The 20,127-nt window shown below is 46.9% G+C and overlaps 1 protein-coding gene across 13 annotated transcripts in view; it reads right to left on the bottom strand.

Moving 5' to 3' along the window:
• LOC147268701 (dedicator of cytokinesis protein 3-like) overlaps positions 1 to 20,127 on the bottom strand; it is a 90,658-nt gene that overhangs the window by 41,204 nt on the left and 29,327 nt on the right. For 9 of the 13 annotated variants that reach the window (XM_086200510.1, XM_086200512.1, XM_086200513.1 and 6 more), the window contains exons 18-26: positions 19,271 to 19,442; positions 15,366 to 15,463; positions 14,543 to 14,626; positions 14,233 to 14,333; positions 5,356 to 5,437; positions 3,098 to 3,268; positions 2,614 to 2,790; positions 1,279 to 1,471; positions 838 to 965 (exon numbers count right to left, since the gene is read on the bottom strand). In XM_086200510.1, the coding sequence (XP_086056636.1) occupies positions 838 to 965; positions 1,279 to 1,471; positions 2,614 to 2,790; positions 3,098 to 3,268; positions 5,356 to 5,437; positions 14,233 to 14,333; positions 14,543 to 14,626; positions 15,366 to 15,463; positions 19,271 to 19,442 (1,206 nt within the window). The remainder of the gene's footprint in view (positions 1 to 837; positions 966 to 1,278; positions 1,472 to 2,613; positions 2,791 to 3,097; positions 3,269 to 5,355; positions 5,438 to 14,232; positions 14,334 to 14,542; positions 14,627 to 15,365; positions 15,464 to 19,270; positions 19,443 to 20,127) is intronic. The other 4 variants (XM_086200507.1, XM_086200509.1, XM_086200508.1 and 1 more) reach the window with 1 other exon arrangement.

Raw genomic sequence — 20,127 nt, 5'->3', positions numbered from 1 at the left:
AATAGTTAACCAATCAGTGGGCAATCTGGGAGCTCACTGGCTATGTCTGACCACGTCACCTCTGGAAAATTGTTAGGGCCGATATCCGGTCCAAGACTTCTTTGTTCTGCTCATGTTTACACTGTCTACACCAACATCAGGCATTTTCATGGGTTTGAAATACAAGATGAATACACGTGGATTGCCTCAAAGTAGTCAGTTTACACGCAGTTAACAGTGAAAATCACCTACAACAGCTTTGTGACACTGTCAGACTACAAACATTTTTCTGACCTTCTAGTTTGGCCGAGGTGCTCAAACATGATTGGTCGAAGCTATAAAAACCTGCTGTCCAGGCATTTTCTCTTCCCTACAGATTATGTATTTGTATGCAGATTCTGTTTATAGATAGATAGATAATCATTTTGGGGAATTAATCAGTTCTCCAATGATAAAGCCTCACTCTGCCTTCTTGGGAGGCACAAAGCTAACCCTAACCCTAACCCTGATGATGGATATTCAGCATCACTTTGACTTGTATTGGCAATAAAAAGACATTAAGTGGGAGAAATGTAAATGCTAAAATTGAGCTTGATTTAACAATGACTTCCTCCATTCAACCTGCTACACTTGTTATATATCTGATTAAATATCTTAATAACTTGTGTCAAAAGTAACATGTTGGCAAAACAGACATCAAGATTTGACCCGCAAGTTCCCTGAGGGTTATAAATGCTCCTCATGTCCAGAAACATTTCCGGTTCCTGTGTATGTGTGAAGTCACTCAGCTGGCAAATGTGTGTGTGTGTGTGTGTGTGTGTGTGTGTGTGTGTGTGTGTGTGTGTGTGTGTGTGTTACCAGTGAGCTGCTCTTTATAATAGAGAATATGGAGCTGAGTATCCCAGAGCAGATGAGCAGCTCTTTCTGCTGCCTCAGATGGAGGTGGATGTGATGCAGGACCACAGGAAGCAGGATCCTTCTAGACTCTGATGGTGGACACACACACACGCACACACACACACACACACACACACACACACACACACACACACAATCTTTTGGTTTAAACATTTGTGTACAAGTTTGAATGGTTTGACTTATGACAGTACATTGCAGGTTTTAGCAGCAGTGCTGAATCCCTCAGTAAAGACATGACCATGAGGTGCCAACATGGGGGGCAAGATGGCTTCACATGCACATTGTGTTTGATTACTAGAATGGTTTTGTGTTTGAGGAGGTGTGGATGACTCAAGACAAGAGTCTTGAAGGTTGTACAAAGAGTTTGACTGAAACTTTCACCTGACAAAGAAAAGAGCCTGCTGTCCACCGTCCTTGCAATGGACTGCAGTTTGACTACATCCAAGGACTGTCCTATGTGCACTGTCGATGGCATACTACCCAGAGTGCCACGCACAAACTCCGCCACTTCCTGCATTGTGAACATCTGTAGAAGCTCATCAAAGATGGCTGGGAATGAGTTTAACAGAGCAGCCTGAGAAGAAGATAACAACAACAACAACAACAAGATAAGTGATACAATTAGAGGAATATTGGAAATGGAAAGAACAACTGGATTGTGCAAAGGTGTCAGTTTGGACTTCAGATTTTGTGCTGAAAAGAAATGTGGAATCATTCTGTAACAGAGCAGTCGTGAGTTATATTGAACAAGATGAAAGGATGAAATTACAAAATACCTCAGTTATGATTTAGGCAACATTAAGTGTCTAAGTCAAATTCTTATTCACACCATCCTAAGACAGCACTGAACATAGCCTTAATATTTGTATGAAGGACCCCTGCCATATTTAGGCCCCTCAGACATGACCTGATCACAAGAGTTTAGTTCAAACTTGGTTTTCAAGTGACAACTTATCAGCAGATCTAAAGGGAGAAGACATTATAATTCCAATAAATGAGAGTGACTCTTCCTAAATACAGGTCTTGAGCCCCCCCTCCTTTTGGAAAACATTCAATGTTTTATGATTTAGTATATTTAAAACCTTATCAGTGTGTTCAACTGTGTGCAATGACAGCACAGACATCCTTAAGACGATGTTGGGCATCATAGATTATCTCAGCCTTTCACCACAACAATATAAGAAGAAGGCATACAGAGAAGTGCAGAAAGAAAAATGAGGGACTTCATTCAGATACAGCTAAAAATTAGATGAAAAAGAATCACAAGAGATGGAAGAGACACATGAGACTATGGCACAAACAACACATCGAAGAACTGAACAATGTTTTAATGACACAGAACAATGAAAAACGTGACAACAGATAAAATGTTGACAGTTTGTGACTCTGTGTTGGTTTGTGAAATGGTGGTTGGACAGACTGAACACCCATGACCTGATACATGGAACTTTCTAGAACCATCGGCTGATTCTGTAGCTGCTACACTTGTAGTGTTGAGAAGACAGATTGAAGGCAACTTGCGGATCCAAGAGTTTAAGAGCAAACAATTTAGTAACTACGAACTGATGGCAGAGTGGCACAGGGGACATGTGATAGTTTCTTAAAGCAAGACACCAAACCCAGCATGGTAAGTAGTGTGCATGGTGAATCGGGACTTTGGGCTTCACAATAGAAATGTTTTTTTTGTTTTTGTTTTTTATCCACACATTTACTTACTGACAGGAGTGATGGCCGAAATGTGTTGGAGCTCCAAGCCTGAGTGCAGCTGGTTTGCCCACTGCCAGGAGCTTGTCCTGGTGCAGGGATTGGGGCTTGGCCAGGGGGCAGAGCTAAAGAAAACGCAGTGGAAGGGGGACCTTGGGCTTGATTTGGGCCTGCACAAGGCTGAGAACCCTGTGGTGTATGGGTGTTGGGGGGAGGGGCCCAGACACGTAAGAGGGACCAAGAGGATGGAGAAAAAATTATAGGAGATTGAAGTAGAAGAAAGGAAAAAAAGAGGAACAAAGACAAGGCCGAGGCAGAAATATAAGAGTCAGATTTAAGCAACTACAAGGAGAAACAGATGTAAAACTACAACAAATATACTGAAATGGAGGAATTAGAGGCTTGAAAAGCAAACGAGTCCTATTGTCAGTGTCTGTCAAGTGGAGAGGACCAAAACCATCACAAAAAAGGCATCTGGACATTCGAAGGAGCTCACCTGTGTGAAGACAAGGGTCTCTGAGTTGCGGCAGTCAAGACTGAGGACAAAGCGGATGGACTGGAAGAGTTCCTGGATGCTGCTACGAAACTGTTCTTCCTCCATCCCACCAGTTGCCCGAGAGTAAAGGATACGAGATTGTACGATGAACTTGAAGAGGTACTCCAGAGCCTGATAGCCACATGCAGGTTTGGGAGTGTGAGGGAATATTCATGTACAGCATTAATATTCATACATATATACAACACATTCACCAACAACCTGGGAAACAGGAATTTTTCATACTAAAAACTACAACTTTTCAGTCACATCTAAGAGAACTTAATCATTCAACAGCAGCTTTAAATGGCTCTTTGTGCATTGAAGTGATTGGGTTCGTCAAAATCCGTCACCATAAAAAAAAGCTTGACATTTCTGCAAACCAGAAACACAAATATCATGTTGCCGTACCAACATCATGTTTCAGATCAACTTTTCAAGATTCACATGTCAACAGCCTGTACACTACCTGTTAAAAGTTTAGACACAGCTTCTCATTTACTGTTTTTGCTTTATTTTTACTACTTTCTATATTGCAGATACATACTGAAAACATCAGACATATGAAACAAGGTATATGGAATTAAATGACGCTGAACATGTTTTATATTCCAGCTCCTCAAAGTTGCCCCCCTTTGCTTCGTTGCAGTGCTGCAAACCCTCGTCCTTCTCTCAGGGAGCTTCATGATGTCATCACCTGAAATGGTTCCCCCTCTCAGGTTCACCTTGTCAGGGTTCAGTGGTGGAGTTTCCTGCCTTCTTCCTGGTTGGGAGCATCAGTTGAGCTGAGCAGAAGTCAGGCTGCTCCCCAGCTGACAGCTCTGTTTGACCACTGCTAGAATTCATGTCATGGCAGGAACCATCAGCTCAGTAGAGAGGAGCCACGTCCATCAGTGCTCTAAGACCTGAAGGTCACTCAGTCCAGGAAACTGCAAAAACTTTGAATGCGTCCCCGAGTGCAGTCGTAAAAACCATCAAGCTCCACGATGAAACCGGCTCACATGAGGACGGCCCAGGAGAGGAAGACCAAGAGTCTCCTCTGCTGCTAAGGAGGAGTTCATCCCAGTCCCCAGCCTCAGGAGCTACCAGTTAACAGCTCCTCAGACTGGAGCCCAGATGAACATCTTTTTGGACACAGAAAAGGTGGACGGACATCTCTGCATGCATGGTTCCCAGTGTGAAGCATGGAAGGAGAGGAGGTGTGATGGGGGGGGGGGGGGTTACTGGTGACACTGGTGGGGATTTATTCAAACTGAAGGCCCACTGAACCAACATGGCTACCCCAGCATCCTGCAGCAACACACCATCCTATCCTGTCTGCGTTTAGTTGGACGGTCATTGATGTTTCAGCAGGACGACGACCCAAACACACCTCCAGGCTGTGTGAGGGCTACTTGACCAAGAAGAAGAGTGATGGAGGGCGGCCCAGATGACCTGGCCTCCAGTCACCTGACCTGAACCCAGTCCAGATGATTGGGATGAGATGGAGCGCAGAGTGAAGGCCAAAGGGCCAACAAGTGCTCAGCACCTCTGGAACTCCTTCAAGACTGTTGGAGAACCGTTTCAGGTGATGACCTCATGAAGCTCAAGGAGAGAACGCCAAGAGTGAGCAGAGCAGGGGTCAAAGCAAAGGGCGGCTACTTTGAAGAACCTAAAATATAAAATCTGTTCAGAAATATTTCACACTTTTTTGTTTATTACATAATTCCATAATGTGTTCATTCATAGTTTTGATGCCTTCAGTGAGATTCTACAATGTAAATAGTCATGAAAATAAAGAAAAGCCATAAAATGAGAAAGTGTGTCCTAACTTTTGACTGGTATCTGTGCAGGTTCTCATTCATCCAGGTCATCATAGATCGAAGCGAAGTAAAATCTGGTCAACTGGACGTTAACGACGCTAACGACCACCCCTGAAACTCCCTGACACCGCACAACGACTGTCGTTTGGGGAGGCCAGGTGAGTCTCGGGAGGGTCGTTTCCACCACAATAGCACTGACCACTCCCACATAGGTTTATAAGCTGGAGTTTCCACACTCTTCACTAGAACTGAAGAAGCCTCTCGGATGAGAGGTGAAACGTCTTCAAGATAAACTTACGTCCAGTTGACCAGATTTTACTTCGCTTCGATTTTTGACTGGTAGTGTACATCAGTTGTTTCTTGGAAGATTTGGTTTTCCTGGAAAATGTCAGCAGCACTGATCCAGGAAGATCTTACCCTCATGGCTTCTTGTATATGATCTTGGCGGACCACCTCAGCAGAGCGATCCATGTACCACTTCAGACAGCGAATCAGCTCTCTGAAACAGCATTTCAACACAATGACATCTGTCACCAAAACTCCTGACAGTGTAATCTGGCGGCATCAAAAAAACATGAGAAACCCAGCTGATTGAGTAAGATGATACTTCAAAAACACATGAACACGCAGACGGTGCAGCAGGGGGGAGACTCCAGAGATTTGGATGTATTAACACCACTTTCCTAAACCTCCATCTGTCCTATAAGATGTCCTGTGTAACTGTTTTGCATGGTACCTACCTAATGACTATGGATTAAATTTGGGAACTGAGCTAATTCCGGCATACTTACACTGATGTTAATTCTGATATATTGATTCCATCCCTTGTTTCAATTCTTCAAAATAGCAGGGGATTAGTGGGTTTAATGAAAACTCTGGCTGTCTGGGATGAAGGAATCTCTTACCCTCTGAGTCAGTACCATATTTTGGGAACCTGCCTGCTTGAGGGGGTGCCACAAACCCTCCTGTTGTATCCCAGGTCAGCTGTCTGACACCTTTCTCGCAAAAATTCATTTGTGCAGCCCTACATCAGTCGAGGATGTTCGGACCCTGAACTGGTGTGCCATCATTTCCTGATGAATACCTAGTCAAACTTTCCCTCACAATCTATCATTTATTCTGGTCACATATGAGAACACAGCCTTATCCATCAGCCTGGGCTCCCTCGCCCCCTTCAAAACCTGGTCCATCTCCTTCACCTGCCTAAACCCCTAGACCTTTCACTCAGTGAAGGACACACTACTGGAGATGTTCAATAAAGAAACTGGCCTTATAGTCCACACTGAGGCCATGTGTGTGCTTCCAAGAAAGCTCTCTCCCTAAGTAGCTCCACAACTGAACATTCACTGACAGCCAGCTACACCATCCCAGAATGCTTTTCTCCACTATAAATGGACTACACTGTCCCCGAAATGGCCCTACCCCTCCAGATCCCCATCACATGTGTTCATTTAGTCAAAGACTGTCCCATTCATATGCAGGGTATGCTTTAGTGTGGGGCAACTAATGCTGCTCCCCACCATTTCTTTATACAGAAGTGGGGGGAGTAGCACTGCTTCTTCTGATTTCTGGAGCTTCATTACTTGTGTTTGGAAGTAGAAGTGCAGTGTTTTATCACAAGGTGCTCAACAGCACCCTCCACCACATGACAGTGATAACACAGATTTCCAGAAAATATAATCAATGTTAAAGCCGCTATAATTTTACTAGACTATTACAAAATCTCTCCAGCTACCTGAATGGCTACAGCCCTCTCTCCTGCAGCTCCTGCGGCTAACCTACTGTTCCCCGGCCACCACCAATTACGTAGACTTCCAGTGGACACGTTAAACAGGCTTGACATGGTGGCTCCTTCTGAATTTTCAGAGCTTCAGTCTGAGGTTTCTTCCCTGGAGAAGCTCATCCATGAACTCCTACACCGCCAGTCTCAGATCATCTCCCATCTCCGGCTGACTGGCTGGCGTGCAGCGGCTCTCTTCTGCCACTGAGACCAGCATCTGTGAGGAATCTGTGTTTCCCTCCTGCAGTACAGTATGGAGGAGCACAAGCTTTTTCCGTGCATTTTCCGTGCCCCCCTCAGGGAAAAGGACGCTAAACACCCCAGCTCTTCAACCACTATGGAACACTTTAGGGACTGGATGATGGTGATGGTGGGCCAGTGTTTCTGAAGACTGTGGTCTCTCCCACTCGGCTCCGGCTCAGGTAACCCTCTTGGGCATCGGTGGTGCAGTGTGGCAGTGCTGGTACTGGTCCATCCTCATGCAGGAAGCACACATCTCCCAGCAGCAGTACCACCAGCTCCCAGACCACTTCTCCCTCTGGAAAATGTCCCAGAGTGGGATCATTGCTGGCCTCTTCTGCCCGTTCCCACCCGCTGCGAGTGCAGCTGGTACAGTTAATGCTGGCCTCCTCGTTCTACCCCCAGAATATATCCTGGTAGGTTACTCCATCATTAGGTCCCCCGCTATTCCCAATGGCATAACATATTCTTTCTCTGATGCAAAAGTCCATGATTTACACCTCCATATCCCTGCCATCACTGAGTATCACCTGTCTGCCCACACTGTGATTGTGCATTGATTTAGAGCATTGGAAAAATTTGCATTTTCTCAGGCTTAACCCCCACACTCAGAAAAGAGTTCTGAGATGTTCAGCCATCTCTACAGCACCGATGAAGGTGAAGCAACATCTGCTTAGCATGTGGCTATGGCTATATCAGCCACTGTGACTCATTTTGGAACCTGAGTAAACTGGACAAACATGATAATCTCCACCCCAGCAATAAGAGACTGACAGTTCTCGCCTCTAACTTCTCCTGCCATCTATCCAGTCTGGCAGACTGATGCTGTCCCTCTGTTCCTTCTAGCCCACTCATCACTGCCTCCAGCTCTCTCAACTGCCCAATTTTCTGATTGTGCAGCAGTAACCTCCCAATGTATGGAAGACCATGAAAGCCAAAAATGCTCTTCCTGTGTCCCCATCCCTGTCATTATGAATCACAGAACATGTAGATAGACTGAAGGCAGGTATCTTCAGAGAGCAAGCACTTGTCACCTGCGCCTGCTGAGCTACTCCAGTTGAGTCCTCTATCAGGATGGCTCTGTTCAATGCGAGCTCAATCACGAATAATATATTTTTCCTTAAGGTTTTAGTTTTCCTCCTCCTGGAACCGTCACCTTACCGTGGTGGAGGAGTTTGAGTGCCCTAGTGACCCTAGGAGCTATGCTGTCGGGGGCATTTTGCCCCTGGTAGGGTCACCTAAGGCAGACTGGTCCTAGGCGAAGGGCCAGACAAAGAACGGTTCAACAGACCCCCTCATGGAAACGACAGCAAGTGCAGTGTGTTCCCTGCCCGGAGGGGCACCGGGGCCCCGCCCTGGAGCCAGGCCTGGGGTGGGGGCTCGAAGGCGAGTGCCTGGTGGCCGGGCCTTGGTCCGTGGGGCCCGGCCGGGCCGAGCCCGAAAAGGAAACACGGGCACGTCCTCCTTTGGACTCACCACCCATAGGGGGAACCGGAGGGGTCCGGTGCAGTGTGGTTTGGGTGGCAGTTCCAGGCGGGTGCCTCGGCTGTCTGAACCACAAACATGGAAGCTGGCTTTTGGCACATTGAACGTGACCTCTCTGGCGGGGAAGGAGCTGGAGCTGGTGGAAGAGGTTGAGCGTTACCGGCGAGATATAGTCGGCCTCACCTCGACACATAGCTCTGGGTCCGGAACCCCAAGTCCTTGAGAGGGGTTGGACTTTATCTTTTGCTGGAGTTGCTCCGGGTGAGAGGTGGAGGGCGGGGCTGGGCTTTTTGGTGGCTCCTAGACTCTCTGCCTGTATGTTGGGGTTTACCCCCGTGGACAAAAGGGTTGCTTCCCTGCGCCTCCGGGTCGAGGAACGGGTCCTGACGGTGGTCTGCGCGTATGCGCCGAACGCCAGTTCAGAGTACCCACCCTTTTTGGAGTCCTTGGGAAGGGTACTGGATGGTGCCCCGGCTGGGGACTCCATTGTCCTACTGGGAGACTTCAACGCTCACGTGGACAATGACAGCATGACCTGGAGGGGTGTGATTGGGAGGAACGGCAGGCCCGACCTGAACCCGAGTGGTGTTCAGTTATTGGACTTCTGTGCAAGTCGCAGTTTGGCCATAAGGAACACCATGTTCGAACATAAGGATGCCCACCGGTGCACATGGCACCAGGACATCCTAGGTCGCAGGTCTATGATCGATTTTATAGTCGTATCATTTGACCTGCGACCACATGTTCTGGACACTCGGGTGAAGAGAGGAGCTGAGCTGTCAACTGATCACCACCTGGTGGTGAGTTGGATCAGATGGCAGGGGAAGACGCCGCGCAGACCTGGCAGGCCCAAACGAGTAGTGAGGGTTTGTTGGGAACGCCTGGCAGAAGAACCAGTCAGAACAATCTTTAACTCCCACCTCCGGCAGAGCTTTGATCACATCCCGGGCGTAGTGGGGGACATTGAGTCCGAATGGGCCATGTTCCGCTCTGCCATTGTCGAGGCTGCTGCTGTGAGCTGTGGCCGCAAGGGGGCAATCCCCTCACCGGCTGGTGGACACCAGAGGTGAGGGGAGCCGTCAGGCTGAAGAAGGAGGCTTACAGGGCATGGCTGGCCTGTGGGTCTTCAGAGGCAGCCGACTGGTACCGGCAGGCCAAACGGTGTGCAGCTGTGGCAGTCGCCAAGGCAAAAACTCGGGCGTGGGAAGAGTTCGGTGAGGCCATGGAGAACGACTATCGGTCGGCTCCTAAAAGGTTCTGGCAAACCGTCCGTCGCCTCAGGGGGGGAAGGCGGCAACTTGCCCACACTGTTTACAGTGGGGGCGGGAGGCTGCTGACGTCAACTGGGGAGATAATTGGGCAGTGGAAGGAATACTTTGAGGAACTCCTCAATCCCACCAGCACGTACTCCATGGAGGAGACAGGGTCTGGGGAGTGCTTGGGGGGGGGGGGGGTCGTCCAATCTCCGGGGCAGAAGTCGCCGAGGCAGTTAAACAACTCCGCGGTGGCAGAGCCCCGTGGGTGGATGAGATCCGCCCTGGGTATCTCAAGGCTCTGGATGAAGTGGGGCTGTCTTGGCTGACACGTCTCTGCAACATTGCGTGGACATCGGGGGAAGTGCCTTTGGAGTGGCAGACCGGGGTGGTGGTCCCCGTTTTTAAGAAAGGGGACCAGAGGGTGTGTTCCAACTATCAGGGGATCACACTTCTCAGCCTCCCTGGTAAGGTCTACGCCAGGGTACTGGAGAGGAGGGTCAGGGCGATAGTCGAACCTCAGATCGAGGAGGAAGAGAGTGGTTTTCGTCCTGGCCATGGAACCGTGGATCAGCTCTTCACCCTCGCTAGGGTGCTGGAGGGGGCATGGGAGTTTGCCCAACCAGTCCACATGTGCTTTGTGGACTTGGAGAAGGCTTACGACCATGTTCCCAGGAGCATACTGTGGGGGGTACTCCAGGAGTACGGGGTGGATGGCCCTTCACAAAGGGCCATTCCATCATTCTACCGGAGGAGAGTCTGGTCCGCGTGGCCGGTAGTAAGTCGGACTTATTCCCAGTGAGGGTTGGACTCTGCCAAGGCTGCCCTTTGTCACCGGTTCTGTTCATAACTTTTATGGACAGAATTTCTAGGCGCAGCCGGGTGGTGGAGGGGGTCGAGTTTGGTGGCGGGAGGATGTCGTCTTTGCTGTTTGCGGATGACGCAGTCCTCTTAGCGCCATCGGGCCACGACCCCCAGCTGGGACAGTTTGCAGCTGAATGTGAAGCGGCTGGGATGAGAATCAGCACCTCCAAGTCTGAGGCCATGGTCCTCAGCCGGAAAAGGGTGGTTTGCCCACTCCGGGTCGGGGGGGAGGTCTTACCTCAGGTGGAGGAGTTTAAGTATCTTGGGGTCTTGTTCAAGAGTGAGGGTAAGATGGAGCGGGAGATTGACAGGCGGATTGGGGCAGCATCCGCAGTCTTGCAGGTGCTAAACCAGTCTGTTGTGGTGTAGAGGGAGCTTAGCCAAAAGGCGAGGCTCTTGATTTACCAGTCAATCTACGTTCCAACCCTCACCTGTGGTCATGAGCTTTGGGTAATGACTGAAAGAACGAGATCCTGAATACAAGCGGCCGAAATGAGTTTCCTCCTCAGGGAGGCAGGGCTCTCCCTTAGAGAAAGGGTGAGAAGCTCAGTCATTCGGGAGGGACTCAGAGTAGAGCTGCTGCTCCTCCATGTCGAGAGGAGCCAGTTGAGGTGGTTCGGGCATCTGGTGAGGATGCCTCCTGGACGCCTCCCTCTGGAGGTTTTCCAGGCATGTCCAACCGGGAGGAGGCCTCAAGGCCGACCCAGGACACGGTGGAGGGATTATATCTCTCGGCTGGCCTGGGAATGCCCCGGGATCCTCCCGGAAGAGCTGGTTGAAGTGGATGGGGAGAGGGCAGTCTGGGCTTCCTTGCTGAGACTGCTGAACCCGCGACCCGGACCCACCGGATGAAGCGGAGGACAACGAAGATGAAGATTTAGTTTTCAGGGACAATATGGACTTTTTGTTTCACATGGAAACTTGATGGTGAAATCTTGAATTTTCATCCATAAATGAACTCTGTCCTCAAGATTGTTGCTCCATCAGCATCCCAAGGCTATCTGGCTGTGAAAGAGGTCTTCCAGTAATTTTTAGAAATTCCTTTAACTGCTGGTTAATTAAAACTGGGACTTTACCCTCCTTTGAACTGAACCTGTCAAAAATCGCCTCTGCTCAATATAAGCTCAGAAATTTAGGTGTCATCTTTGACCAAACTCTATCACTCGACAATCATGTCAGTCACCTTATGAGAGCATGTTTTTCCACTTAAGGAATATCTCTAAATTAAGATCCATGGTAACCAAGGTTGAGATGGAGATGGTTGTTCGTGCTTTTATTTCTCCTCTTTAGATTATTGTAACTCTCTTTTTACTGTTTACATAAAACCTTTTTAAATCACCTCCAAACTGTCCAGAATGCAACAGCCTGGCTTTTAACTAGTAGAAATAAGAGATCACACATCTCTGCAATTCCCATTAAATTTCATATCCACTTTAAAATACTGGTGCTGGCTTTCAGAGCTTTGAATGGCAAAACACTACAATACGTTATAGACCTCCTCTTCCCTTAATCACCAAATCAGGCTCTTAGATCATCACACCAATCATTACTGTCTGTCCCTCAAACCTTTACAAAAGCAGAGATGACCATTCTTTTCAAGCTGTTGCAGCCAATTTATGGTCTGCTCTGCCTTCACACCTGTATTCTCTTGACTTGTGTGAAGGCTTCATGAACCAACTGAAAACATTTTATTCAGACAGGCTTTTGGCAAAACCTGCCGTCATGTCTCTGCATTGCTGCTATGTTTTTAACTTTTCAGTCTCAAGCTGTTTTGTTCCTTTTTATTTTATTTATGTATTTACACATACTGTATGGACAGCATCATTATTGTTAAGATAAGATAAGATAAGATAAGATAGGTACTTTATTTGTCCCAAACTGGGAAATTCTCTTATTGCAGCAGCAATATAAAAGTACAAAAAATACAAAAATACAAAAATTAAATAAAATAACCATAAAATTAAAATCTACAATGTGCCAGAATATGGAGCAAAATTAAATAAGGAAATACTGTAAACTTGTCATTTGTATGAGTAATGTGCAATGTTCAAGTGTGCAAAATGAGAAGAGTTAGGAGATGTACAGGATATTTACAAAAAAGTGCAGTGAAGTGACCATCAAATCAAATCAAATGTGACTATTGTACAGAGCTAATGCTTGCGGCAGAAATGACTTTTTGTACCGCTCTGTGCAACAACGAAGCTGTTGTTATTATTGTTGTTATTATTAATTTTAGCAGTATGATTATCCCTCCATCCATCCATCCATTTTCTGCTGCTTATCCTGTTTATTATAGGCTTCGGGAGAGCACACATCCAGCATGCTCCACTAACCACCGATGGTGCTGCAGTGGAGAGGGTGAGCAGCACCAAGTTCTTGGGTGTACACATCTCAGAAGATCTGTCCTGGAGCCTCAACACTGCATTGCTGGCCAAAAGAAGCCCAACAATGCCTATATTTTCTCCAAAAACTGAGGAGAGTAAGAATCCCCCCCCCCCCCCCCCCCCATCATGCTCACCTTCTACAAAGGCACCATTGAGAGCATCCTGACCAGCTGCATCACCATGCACTGTGTCCTGTTGCAAGTCTCTGCAGCGCATTGTGAGGGCAGCTGAGAGAATCATTGGTGTCTCGCTCACTCCCCTCCTGGACATCAAAAACACCCGCCTCACCCGCAAAGCCATCAGGATTGCGGGTGACCCCACCCACTAGGCTCACAGCCTCTTCAGCCTGCAGCCATCAGGGAGGAGACTGCGAAATCTAGGGGCAAAAACCAGGAGGCTCAAGGACAGCTTTTTCCACCAGGTGGTCTGGGGGCTCAACTCCCTCCCTGCTCTGCCCCCCCCCCCCCCCACACACACACACACACATATACCCCTGCCTCCTCCTCAGGAACTGACACTGTGCTGCTGCTCCCTCTCATGGACTCTGCCAGAACTTCCCCCTGCAAACCCCTCCCATCCATCCACACACACACACAGACACACACACACACAGTGTCTGCCCCCCCCACCCCGAGACTCCACACTCAACCCTCACAGACTTTGCCACCCTCCCCCACCCCTGCACCCACCTCTTTACACGGACACTCTCTCATCGCACTATTTGCACGAAACTGCACGATACTGCACTACTTCAGGAAATTCCATTAGTGCCTTTTACGTCAAATGTTGTCTATTTATTTATTTTTTGTCTTTATACTATTCCTGCCTCTTTCCTAACCTCGTCCCCACTTGATGTCTTTGGACTGTGGGAGGAAGCTGGAGTACCGGAGAGAACCCAGCAGGAACAGGGAGAACATGGAGACTCACCCAGAAAGACCCCGTGCTGCAGCCGGGGCTCCACCCACAACCTTCTTGCTGGGGGGCCACAGTGAGGACCACTGCTCCACCCTGCTGCTCTATAATTATTATTATTACTATTATTGTTATTGTTTTATTTGTATTAGTATTATTATTATTAGTGTTATTATTATTATCTGTGAAAGGTGCTATATAAATGAACTTTACTTCCTTACAAAAAATACATTTCAAACATTAATAACTTCCATTCATTTTCTATTTTGTTAATCAGATGAACAATCAGGCAAATCTATGTCAAAGTTTCAAAGAGTCATGACATGACTCACAAACACACAAGTGTGAATCAGTCATGTGACTGTGTTGCACTCACTTGTAGGCCAGTGCTCCAGCAAAGTGCTTCTGGATGTAGGTGTCCATGACGGGCCTGAAGTGGTAATATTTATTGTCCCTGAGAAGGTTAATGATGAATACCTAAGAGAGTCAAACACAACATATGCAACACATTTTGTATTATCCAGTACTTTGTTGTGTTTGCTCAAAACTAGACTTTGAGAGAATCTCCATTAATCATTTTAACCTGGATCTGATGTGACTGAATTCCAGCAAATTCAGTTGAGCGCCTAGACTTTATTTTCTACAGTTTTATTAATCTTCTGCCATTATTTTGAAAACAAACTCACCAATGACTGGAACACCAGTGGCCCATATTTGTCAGTACTGTCATCCAAGATGGAGAATAATGTGTCAAGGATGTCTTGAAGAAACTGGGCGCATACAAAACACACACACACACACACACACACACACACACACACACACACACACACACACCAGGGTTGAATATGGCAAAATGAGCAGACAGAGAATCCAGGAGATCCCACAGGCATGTTGGGTAATAACTCAGCATCATGATAAGAACTCACTGGCATTATAAAACTCCCTCAGGAAGCTAATCACAGTGTGTAAATAGACCATCGAGCTGGTAATTATCAAACTGAAGATCATGAAACTCGCAGGAAGCTCACAGGAAGCTCCCAAGAAGCTTCCAGGAATGTTGCAGAAAGCAAGCAGGAAGCTTTCAGGAAGACAGCAGGAAGCTAGCAGGAAACTAGCAATTCATGACCATCAACAACTGAGACCTGATGTACAACACATTCACACATCTCCAGTTGTCTAAATTGTTCCTTTTTTCTTTATTCATAAAGCTAAGAAGGCTTTCATTAATGCGATCACATCACTTGTGATGTCATAGCATTCACTCTCATGGTATATCTAGGATGAAGAACTGATTATGATGAAGAATTCTGTTTCCCCCATTGATTGTTCTGCTGTAAACAGAGATGAACCAGACCAGCATGAACTGACCTGTGAAATGTTTCACACCTAAATTGAATAATATTGTGAAAGAATGAGAGTTTCCAGCAACTCCAGACCACCAGTGAGCAGCAGACTTCCGAGCTACAAGCTTCATGGAAACTTCAGGTTAAACATCGGTCGCCTTACCTTTACTATCTCCTCTCCACTAACGTGGCGAAGCCTGCCGAGGATGTCCATGACCCGGTCTGGGTGGGCCTTCCACTTCAGCAGGGCCAACAGATCCACTGAAGGACAACAACCACATCAACAGCCCGAAAGGAGTCAACATGATGTGAAACTCCCCAAAATTCTTGTTAAGGATTAAAAGTTTAAAACAGTGCACTGAGAGTGTCCTTGCTGGTGTAAACTTAGTTACTTTATTTGCAGAAAATATGTAGAACATACTTTTATTGCAGGACGCTTTAAGGGAATAACAGATATTGTTCTTTAGTTCCACTGAGATCCACTATTGTTGGGGGGACCTCGTATCAGGAGCCAGAAGGAAAATTTTTGTTCAAGCCAATAACCTGCATTTCCTCAGATGTTCCATGTTTTGTGGAAGGGGAACTTTTCCCAGCTGAAATCATATGACCAGAAAATGTATTGTCCATCTATTGCACTTTTCTATGGAAAGTGCTTCAGAATATTGTATCATTCACACACACAGATGGCAGGGGTTGCCATGCAGGTCACCAACCATCTCAGCAGGAGTAATTCAGTTCCATTCAGTGTTTTGCCACAAATGTATTTCAAATAATTCATATGCATGTAACACCCAAAACTGATTTGTAATTCATTTCAAACTTATAATTACAAACATGTAATTAATTATATTAAGTGATTAAAATGCCTGACAGCCCTAAAAATATACTAAATACAATATTCTCTTAAATTCACATAGGGATCTTCAAACTGCAGGATGTCAGAAACAAAGAGGTATGTTTAGAACAATTTAGAGCACTTTTACAGAAGGTCAGCAGATTGTCCCATCCTACATAGAAACATTTTCTTTGCTACCAAAAGTTGTCTTTGTAATGTATTTAATAAGCAATTTCATAGGGGCTAGTGTCACTACTGTAGACAGGGCACCATTATGATCAAATATCAGTTTTACATCCCATGCTAAAACCATCTTTGGACATAAAAGAGAATATTTGGATTGGATATTGGATCATTTTCATAATGGGGCAGCACAGAGGTGCAGTGATCAGCACTGTGGCCTCTCAGCAAGAGGGTTTAAGTAAAGGGTAGCCTTCCCCTCATCGGGAACTGAGGAAGTGACTTCAGACCATCCACAGGTGTGTTCCTGTATTCAAGCAAACCAAGACAATGGTCTCTGTGGTCAGTGTTTGACCTTGTCAAAGATGTGTTTTGATGTCTGGGCTGTCTTTTCAGTGAGGCGATTACTTTGTGGGTAACAAGGGCTTGCTGTCGGGTGTTTCACCAAAACTCTGACAACCCCCCCCCCCCCCCCCCCCTCCTGGAACCGTCACCTGAAAAGGTTACATGGACACGTCCTCCCGTGGTCCCACCATGGGCAGCAGTCCAAGGTGGAGGCCTTGGCTGTCTGATACCCAGGCATGGAAGCTGGCTTTTGGAACATGGAATGTCACCTCTCTGGTGGACGAGGTTGAGCGTGACCGGCTAGATATAGTTGGCCTCACCTCGACACATAGCTCCAGGTCAGGAACCCAAGTCCTTGAGAGGGGTTGGACTCTCTTTCACTGAAGTTGTTCCAGGTGAGAGGCAGAGGGCCGGGCTGGGCTTTTTGATTGCCCCCAGACTCTCTGCCTGTACATTGGGGTTTACCCCAGTGGACAAAAGGATTGCTTCGGAGGCCAACCCAGGACACGCTGGAGGTATCATATATCTCGGCTTCCCACTAGCTCTTCCCCTGGAAGAGCTGGTGGACATGCCTGGGGAGAGGACAGTCTGGGTTTCCTTGCTGAGGCTGCTGCCCCTGCAACCCGGACCAACCGGATAAAGCCGAAGACGATGACGATGACGACGCTGAAGCTGATGATGCCTGACAACCCAGAGTTCAGACCAGGAAGCAGAGCTGCTGTCTTACATGCTTCTCTGCGTGTCCACTAGGGGGCAGTTACCCACCCACAACTCCATAGAGACTGTGTCTGTCCCCTGACCACGTCAGTTTATTGACTCCAAATTCTACTGTAGAGGAGTCAATCAGAAAAATCGAATCAAAATTAACACAACCACTAAATCAACTCAACAGAATATCAGAATTAGATGAGGACGATTAAATATCAGACCTCTGATGCTGAAAACTGAACCAGTGAATGAAGTGACATCTGACAGTTGTGTTGACCTGCTGAGTCTCACTGAAACCTGGCTGGTGACGATGAGGATGCTAGTCTGAATGAATCCACTCCTCCAGTCACAGGAACACTCATATTCCTCCAGGCTCTGGCCCAGGAGGTGGCGCTGCTGCCATTGTTGACACCAGTTTAGTAATAAATCCCAAACCAGAAGAAGTTTCCATTCATCTGAGAGCCTGATTCTCAGTTTGTCTCCTCCAGCCTGGAAACTCTCCAGCCTCTCTGATTGATGATTGAGGACTGTCCTCCTGGTCCTGACTCTGAATTCTGATCTGAGTTCTAAATCAGATCAAGTCATGATTGGAGGAGACTTCAGTATTCATGAGGATGTTGATAACCACAGTCTGGTACTGCATTTCTCTCTCTCCTAGACTCAACTGGTGTCCATCAGTCTGTCCATGAACCCCCTCACTGTCACAACCACACCTCCACCTCCTCCTAACATGTGGAACTGAAGCTGAACATCTGGTTGTGTTTCCACAGAACGCTTTTATCAGACTGTCAATTAATCCCTTTCGAATTTGTTCTACCTCTGGAAGCAAGAAGCAACACTTGTCAGGGTTGAACCTTATCATTATCTGCCAAACAGTGTGTTGAATGTTGTCAGGAGTGATGATTCAGGGCTCAGCTTTACTTTTTCATCTTGCGTCAAGAACGCTGAAGTATTGGGCTAGTTTTGTGGTGATGTCCTCAAATGTAGATGGGGGTTAGTGTGGCCTTTGAATTGCCTTGTTGAGGTCTCTGGGGTCCAGGCATACTATTAACTTCTTCTTTTAGGGTTTTTCAACAACCACCATGCTATTAACCCATTCTGTGGGTTCTGTCACTTTGCAGATAATGTTCTCTTCCTTCATCTTATCAAACTCTATTTTCAGGCAGCTGCAAAGTGCAATGGGGACTCTGTGTGGTGGGTATATGACAGGTGTCGCATCAGGGAGGTTGCAGTCTCCTGGAAACTCTCCTCTGCCCTGAAACACGTCTGCATACTCCTTCAGCAAGCTCTGTGAGTTATTGTTTGTATTTTGTTTAGTCTCACCCACTTTCATTATGACTTTGATCAAGCTCATGTCCAAACTAGCTCTCAGTCGGAGGATGGGTGGAGGTGTGGTGTCAATGATATATATGCTCAGCATCATTGATTTTTTTCTAGTATTTGCATTTCAGCTCGCACATGCCTTTTGTGCTCAGTATTTGTCCTCCATAGGTCCTGGAGGGCAATGTCTTTAAACAGTTTAGTGAACACATGTGTTGGGAATGCATTGACTTGTGCCCCAGTGTCTATTTTGAATGTCACTTTTTGTTTTGATGGGCCAACCTCAATGTCTACATACATAGTTGTTCGTCATTGTCTGTGACTTCAGTTATGAGGGCATCGATGTACAGTATTTTTGAGTCATCATCTGCCTCATCCATTCTGACATTGTGATTCAGTTTTTTGCATTTCAGGCATTTTTTTCCCTTTAGCTGGGCAAACTTCTTTTGGGCTGTGGGGTCCTCCACAATCCTTGTTTACTGTATTAAACTCCGTTTGTTCAGCAGGTAAAGTGCCCTTTTGCCTTCTCTCCTCTGGTTTTTTATTCAGTGCGTGCACAGTATGGCTGCAGGTCCCTTTATAGAAACATCAGGATGCTTCTTCAGACTTTCTAAGGCCAAACAAACACTAGGCCTTGAGCTCCTGAGACAATGTTAAGAAATGTTGCATGGTCTACATACCATTCTGAGTCAGCTTGGTGGATGAGAGCTGAGTGGAGATCCAGAAGGTCTCCTTGGTGCTGCGCTGGAAGACAAGGCTGGAGGGGATGCTGGGGCAGCTGTTGCAGTCATCTTTACAGCATGGCAGACCCAGGTAGAGGGCGTGGTTACTGAACGTAGTGTTCTCATCACACTGTGCTCATCGAGAGGAAGCAGGAAAAACAGTGCTCAACATTCTCTGTTGAAACACACCATGGATGCGACACTCTCCAACACTGCTAACATGTATTTAATGGCAGCAGTTTTTGAACAACAGCAACCCAGCAGCTTGGTTCCACTAACCCTGACCGAGCATGCAGTCATATAAACATCGGCAAAGGACATCTGACTTCATCAAATGAGACAGGTACCCTGGATGGCACCACCCTGGCCCCCAGCACCACCGTAAGGAACCTAGGAGTTCTCTTTGACCAGGATCCTTTCACTCCCACATTCAACAAATCTCCAGGACGCCTTCTTCCATCTACGTAACATCGCTAAGATCAGACACATCCTGGCTCAAGAAGATGCAGAAAAACTAGTCCCTGCTTTTGTCACTTCCAGGCTGGATTACTGCACCTCCCTCCTACCAGGCTGGACTAATAAGTCCCTAAAGATTCTCCAGCTGCTGGTGGACGAACATGAACTAGCAGAAGAGACCATGTCTCTCCTGTACTGGCTTCTCGGCACTGGACCCCTGTCAGATCCACAATAGAATTCTAGATTCTTCTAAAATCCAAAGTCCTAAAAATTGGGCTCCTTCATATCTAACATAGTTCATAGTTCCCTACTAACCAGCTAGAGCTCTTTGCTCCCAGGAAGCTGCTGGGCTCATGCTG

This window comes from Aulostomus chinensis, chromosome 3 (assembly GCF_037954235.1).
Source record: "Aulostomus chinensis isolate RoL2024-O1b breed Wild chromosome 3, RoL_Achi_v1.0, whole genome shotgun sequence".
Taxonomy (NCBI): domain Eukaryota; kingdom Metazoa; phylum Chordata; class Actinopteri; order Syngnathiformes; family Aulostomidae; genus Aulostomus; species Aulostomus chinensis.
This window is presented reverse-complemented; position numbering and strand designations above follow the sequence as displayed.